The sequence below is a fragment of the Tiliqua scincoides genome, chromosome 1 (genome assembly GCF_035046505.1).
Source record: "Tiliqua scincoides isolate rTilSci1 chromosome 1, rTilSci1.hap2, whole genome shotgun sequence".
NCBI lineage: Eukaryota > Metazoa > Chordata > Lepidosauria > Squamata > Scincidae > Tiliqua > Tiliqua scincoides.
Genome location: NC_089821.1, coordinates 53,388,260 through 53,395,375, shown reverse-complemented (window position 1 = coordinate 53,395,375; position 7,116 = coordinate 53,388,260). Strand labels below are relative to the sequence as shown.

The following is a 7,116-nucleotide window of genomic DNA, read 5'->3' as shown; positions in this document are numbered from 1 at the left end:
TATTATGGAACTGTCCACCAACACAAGAAAAACCTTATTGGCTCAAACAAAGACTACAGTAGGAACACCCTGTTCCTAACAGTCAACAGAATAATGCAGGGGATGAAGGTAACTGTCTTTTCTTACTGTTACCTACATGACCATGCAAGTGATATCCAGTGACATAGTATCTCTAAATATGGAGGTTCAATTTAGCTATCCTGAGTCATAAGAATCATTGATAGATTCAAGGAAGACAGGTCTAATCACATTAGAAGCCATCCAAACTAGAGGCCACTGGATCTTGTAGGAATGAATTCCAGTTAGTAATTGTGTTGTGTGTTTTTCGTGAATCTGTCACCATTCAATTGCACTGAATAAGTGGGATAGATAAAAAATTTTAAAAAATAACACTTAAAACATGTTTTACATATGGATTACACACACACACACACACACACACACACACACACACACACAGAGCTATTCATCTTTTAATGACAGGGATACTTTCTCTGATCCCTGTTGTTATGCAATTAGTTGTTAAGTGAACATTCAACCCAATCTAGTGCCTTTGTTGCGTAAACAGACACTCTCTGCCAGATACTCTACTGTGCAGGCTACTGGAAACTGATTTCCTCTTCTTTTCATTAAGCGCCTCTTCTTTACTGTATAAACAGACACTCTGCTGCAGGCTATAGTTACAGATTGATTGCCTCATTAAGAGCCTCTTTGTTGTGTTTTGACTACAGTCATATATGCAGTCTGTCATTAAGCTGTCCATCAAGTGACACATGCCTGTGTGTGTGTGTGTGTGTGTGTGTGTGTGTGTGTGAGAGAGAGAGAGAGGGGGGGGGTCCTGGAAAACAAGAAGGTCAAAATCTTATGGGACTTTAGAATCCAAATGGACCGACATGTTGAGGCCAACACGTCCAATATCACATTTATTGACCACAATTCCCGACATTGCCATCCCTGGTGACCACAGGGTGGTAGAAAAGGAACATGAAAAAATAGACAAGTACTACAAACTGTGTAGAAACCACCCGATTGTGGATGAAACACACTAAAGTGCTGCCAATAATCATAGGCGCACTAGGAACCATCTCTGCAAATTTGTAACAACTGAATGCACCAGCAATTACACTCGCTGAGCTGCAAAGAGCTGCTATTATTGGAACTGTGTCAATGATCTGTCAATACCTGCGATGATACTAGGCCTGACCTTCTCTGGTTGAGGCCTGACAAGTAGGCAATACCAGTAATACTGTGATTTGTGTGTGTGTGTGTGTGAGAGAGAGAGAGACTCAAATCATGTTATTCAAAGAAACTGGTCTAAGATAAGAAGAGCCTTGCTGGATCAGGCCAAGGCCCTTTACTCATTTCGCCCAGTTTCCTGTATCTCACAGTGGCCCACCAGATGCCTCTGACAGCATTTTGTGTTTTGTTTCCATTCCCTGGCACCTGGTATTCGGAGACAGGGCACCTCTAAAACTCAGAGGCTGCATACCACCATCAGCGCCGCATGGCGTATGGGTTATGAGGGCCTCCACACCTCACATGTGGCGCTTTTCAAAGGACTCTGGTGGGGAGTTCAGCCTCCTCTGCCTCTCCACCCACCACACATCCCTGGAAGGTTGGGGTTGTGGGAGTGGTTTGAGAGTTTTCTGCAGTGTCGTGGAGTGTTGTACTGCCTTATGCTGTGATGTCCTTCTGAACATCGAACACACCCAAGGCATTACTTTGTACCCGACTCTAGTTGTTAAATGCAGCATTGCAAGTTCTGTCTTGTGGAGTGTCTGCCTCATGGCTCTTTGGCCTGTCCAGCTGAACAAGCACCACACACTCTGGGCTTGTGAGGCTGCAAAGGCCAGGCTGGTCAGTGGCTCCTCTCCTCCAGCTGCCTCCCAACAAGCCATTTCTCAACCAGCTGAATACAGGCGCCCTTCACTGTCCTGCGAAAGCCATCAGGTCCTGCTGAGAGACTCTAGACTTTCTCTAAGGTGTGACTCTAGACTTTATAGTGCGACTCTAGCCTTTCTACCTCTATGGGTCGCACGCGTCACTCTAGCCTTTCCGCCTCTGTGGGGCGGGCTTCCCAGGTCGAACTCTACGCTATGGAAGCCGACGGGGGATACCGCACGTCTATCCGCGTGACGCGATGGCTTGGAGCCGTTGGAAGTGACGTCGCGTGGCGAGGCGGAAACGAGCGGAAGGGAGTCTCGGGAGCGAGGCCGGGGCGGGCTTCCTGTTTGTGCGAGGGTGGAGCGGGGGTGGGCTGCGCGTAGGGAAGGCCGACGCGAGAGGAGGGGGCGAGGTCGGGAGCGGGCCCAGCGGTGCCGGGGAGAGCGCGGCCACCGCCGCCATGGCCGTGTCAGAGAGTCAGCTGAAGAAAATGCTCGGCAAGGTGAGGCGCGACGCCCCTCCCGGGTGGTTCCCTCGCAGCTCGCGCTGGTCGTGTCCTCCCCGCCTTCAGGGCCCGCATCGCTCCCCCCTTCTGCTCGGGCCGGCTTTCTCTCAGACACGAGCAAGTGAACATGTGAACCTCCCTGTGGCAGGAGTGGCGGGCGAGGGTCTGGCTGGCAGCCGCCCCCGCAGTGCAGGCAGGAAGAGCCACCCACCCACCCACCGCCGTCTCCCAGCCACAGCCCGCTCTTTTCGGCAGAAGAGCCCTGGTGGCTCAGGCCCGTCTCGTCCAGCTTCCTGCACCCCGCAGTGGCCCCCCAGATGCCTCCAGGACCACAGCAAAAGGCCTGCACCCTGGTGCCCTCCCTTGCGCCCGGCCTAACGGGGCAGTCTGTTTCCGGAACCGGGAGGCTGTATCATGACGAACTTTACCTCCAGAAATCTCTCCAATCCCCTTTGAAAGGCATCTGGGCAAGATGCCATCATCACGCCCTGTGGCAAGGAGTTCCACAGACCGACACACGTTGGGACAATAAGCCCGCTTCCTACTTTAGGGACTTCCTAGTCCTTGATTTGTCATCTCGGCTCCTTCAGGGTTCCCCAGTTCGATGTATTGCGGCTTCTCGCTTCTCAAAGTTTTCGATCAGGTGCCCCCTTTTTTTGCCCGTGTGAACGTTTCAAATCTGTGTCTGTCCTTTATGGACTGTGTTATGCTAAAGTGTATTGTACGTGAATCGGCTTTAGTAGCTATAGAAGTCCAGGTAGCTAATAAAACATCATAAGGGAGGACAACAAAACAACAACAAAAAGTGTTAAGAATTTGGTGTTGAGATGCTTTTGCGTTTGTTTAGATGCAACAGGCTAATGTGTGATAGATGACTTGTTTTCATACAGTTGAGGAATAAGTTTGGTGTCTTATTATTATTATTATTATTAATTATTATTATTATTAATAACAGTATTTATATCCTGCTTTTCAACAGGAAGTTCACAAAGCAGTTTACAGAGTAAATCAAACAACTAATGGCTCCCTGTCCCCAAAGGGCTCACAATTTAAAAGGATGCAAAAGAACACCAGCAGACAGCCACTAGAAAAGTCAGTGCTGGGGTGAGGAGGGCCAGTTACTCTCCCCCCACTAAATAAAAGAAGAGCAGTCACTTAAAAACTGCTTCTTACCCAGCTAGCAGGGGTAATATAAGGCAGCAAATGTAATAGAAAGAGTATTCCTAAGAATTGCAGCACCTGTCATACTTAACAATTTAAGTGCGTGATTTTTTTTCCTGAGGTACTTGACAAACATACTTTGTATAAAAAGACTGCAAGTGTAACAGTCACATTCAGGAATGTTACAATCATGCTACATTTGGCAGATGTTGGTGGAAATATAAATATTTCTTTTCTGTACCATCCAGCAGCTTAATTCACAAAGCCCTTATGTAGCCAGCATTTTTTGTGGGATTACACTGGGGCATGATCCAACAAGACCCAAGCGCTTTTCATTTTCATTTTAAAATTGAGTTACATCCTAAGAAAGTTACTGATCATTAACTTTCTTAGGATACAACTTTTTTTAATGGAGGCAGTTATGAACGTGATACACTTTCCTGTTGAAATTAATTTAACATAACTATTAATTTTAGTCTGATGGTGAACCAGAGTGGCCATAAAAGTTAATAAACAACTATAATATTACTAAGAGCTGGAATCAAATTGACACTTTGGTGTGAAAACATCAACTCTTGTTCCTTACTTTGCATTTTTATAACTGATTGAGAGCCCAATCTTTAGCTTGACACGCTGGCTTAGCGCCAGCGCGCACTTACAGCACATTTGCAAGGACTAACGCTGGGCCAGCACCCATGCTAGCCCAGCGCTGGCCAGTGCTGGGCTAGCACCAGGTGGGCACCCAGCCTTCACTTCACCTTTTGGTCAGCAGTGAATTGAGTAGCCCCATTGTGGGGCTACATTCCTTACCCAGGAGAAGGGGACAAAAGTCCCCTTCTCTCGAGGTGCTGTCTGCAGTAACCCATGGCGCTCAGGATCCGGTGGCAGCTGTTTTTGGTGCCGCTGAAGCTGTATGCAACTGGAGCTCAGGATTGGCCTGTAAATAATGTAAACTGTCATGTAATTTTGGCAGAATGAAATATATGTAAATGAATTTTAAGGATTTTAATTCTAATTGAGGGAAGGAACTTTTTTTAACAAAGTTATAATCTCAGAATACAAAAAAAAAGTCATATTTTTATTTTGGCTAGCTGGAACAAAAATAAGTACTTGGATAATTTTGCTATTTGAGAGTATCCCCTTACTTGTATAGCTCTATCAGTGTACATGACACTTTACGTAGGGGGGGAAAGCAGGTTTCTCGCACTAAGGGGTTTATAATCTAAAAACTGGCATGAGGTGAGGGGATGAAGGTTGGGCAAACAGACACATGTGCACTTGTAGTACTTGTTTACAACAGAGAATGGGGACTAAGGCATGATACCAGAGGCTTCACAGAAAAACTAGGCTTTCAGAAGGGATTTGAAAGTTGTGAGTGAGGGAGCATGCAGGTGTTCCAAGAGGCAGTTCTAGGCATATAGGACTGCAGAGAAGAAAGGACAGTGTTATTTGAGGAATTGGGAGATCTTCAGATGGTTGAGGTTGGTGGTGGAAGAGCAAAATTCACAGGCAAGAATGTTGTTGGATGTTAGAGCTGAGAAGTACGGAAGGGTGAGGCTGTGGAGGACTCTGAATGTAAGGACAAGGAGCTTGAGTTGGATCTGATTACAAGTGTAAAGCTAGTGAAGGGATTTAAGGAGTAGGGTGATGTAGTTAGCAGCAATGTTTGGAGGTGGGAACTCTGTGATGAGCCAGCAGAAGACCAGCAAGGAGGAGGCTGCAGTAAAGGCTAGCAGAGCACAGGCTAGGATATTTGCTAGGGGGTAGAGAGAAAGGGCTAGATTCTTTCAGTGTTGTGGAGGGACAAATGACTTGATTTGGCAACATACTTATTATGGGGAGCAAAAGAGAGAAAGGAGTCAAGATAAAGCCAAAACTTTTTCATTGTGGCTCCATCTCCTTTCATTCATGGCTGTTTGTTTCAGCTCCCGTTATCTTCAAATAACCAAATATTTTGGCCCTGAAGGGCAAAACTTCTGTCTGTCTACTCCCGGTACATAAATGGGGAAAGGTAAAGCAAAGTAAGGGAACTGTTACAGTGATAGTGGTATAGCTGCTTGTCAGCTTGCATGGGAGGAAACTGGAGGCCAGAATGTGATACCAGATCAGAAAGATCCATCTGAAATGTTGTGGTTCTTGAAAGATAGAACCTTTCTTCAATTGTAAAAATCCCTACCGGGATTTAGAACAGCCTGCCTTTGTAAACCGCCTTGAATAAAGTCTGAGGAGAAATCTGATGACCAAGAAAGGCGGTATATAAATACCTGTACTATTATTATTATTATTATAGGATCTCTTTGGTCTTGAAAAAGACAGCATGTTAAAATATATTGGACATATTCTTCACAATAAATATCCCCCTTTGAGTATAAGACTCTTTTTTGAGTTTTCCATCCTTTCTGATGCCACTCCCTCCCATTTTCCTACTGTGAATAACTAGAAGTGCAGTTTGGCCCAAAGAGTAGGCAGAACAAAGAGGTCCCCTGTGAGAATATTGCCCTGTGAGAATTTTTAAGGAAGGCTGGACAGATAAATGTGAGTGTTTACTCAGCTTGATATGTATAAAGTGTCTTTTAGAGTTTATGGATGTTTATATACAAAAGTTATACATGGAAGCTAATTTTTGTGGATTGACCAAGACTAATTAGAGAAGCACATTAGGAGTTCCAGAACTTCTTTGAAACCGTATCAGTTTTACTTTCTTTTCTATATCTAATAATGGTGTTGAGAAAATAACTTGAGCATGTCATTAATAGGCAGCTAGAAGATAACTTGGTCTTTATTTTTACCATCTGGTTGATCTGACCAATAATTCTTCTCATTGGGTTGTATCTCAAGGAACAAGTGGATATTAGTGTGTGCAGTGAGACACTTTTTGTCACTGCAGCTCCCCATGCCCCCTGAAAATACGTTCTTGAAGGTTGGAGAATTCTCTGGAACAGTATAGGAAGGTGGGGGGGGGCTGCAATAGGGAGACACCTGACACAAGCAATGATGTCTTTTTGCTTGTTCAAGGCACTGTTAGAACCTGTTTTCTGTTTTAAAAACACACACACACACACACACACACACACGAGGGTTTTTGCACAACTGTTTGACCAACATCTCAAGTAAGTTATTACTTACATGGAAAATGCTGTGAGGTATTCTGCAAACTTACACATGTTTAATGCTGCAGTGTGAAGCTGCACATGCACACCTTGGTAAATGTGACTAGAAGTGGATGCTGTTGGGCAACCACAAAACTTATTATAGATTCATAAAGATACTCACTTTGTTTGTGCAACTACATCTGCTTATTTTGAGGTGAAATACATCATATTTGGGATTGTAGATGTTTCATTTCCTATGAGGATGCTAAATATGGAAACTTTTGATTCACTTCACAACATATGACAGGTTTGTACCTGACCCTAATGTCATACTTGTCCTACAATATCTGACCACAATCCAACAAAAATTGAACTTTTGCTGAGTAAAGAAGCAGAGAAGGCCAGGTGTGCTTATGAATATTCCAGCTATCATAAATGGAAAAGGATGTTTCAGCTCAGATTTGACTCTGGTTA

The 7,116-nt window shown here is 44.7% G+C and overlaps 1 protein-coding gene across 1 annotated transcript in view; it reads left to right on the top strand.

Annotated features, from left to right (window-relative positions):
- The first annotated feature begins 2,234 nt into the window (after positions 1-2,234).
- Positions 2,235-7,116, top strand: part of TSG101 (tumor susceptibility 101) — a 29,595-nt gene continuing 24,713 nt past the window's right edge. Inside the window, exon 1 of the mRNA XM_066609526.1 lies at positions 2,235-2,386. Within this exon, the coding sequence (XP_066465623.1) occupies positions 2,345-2,386 (42 nt within the window). The 5' untranslated portion in view covers positions 2,235-2,344. The remainder of the gene's footprint in view (positions 2,387-7,116) is intronic.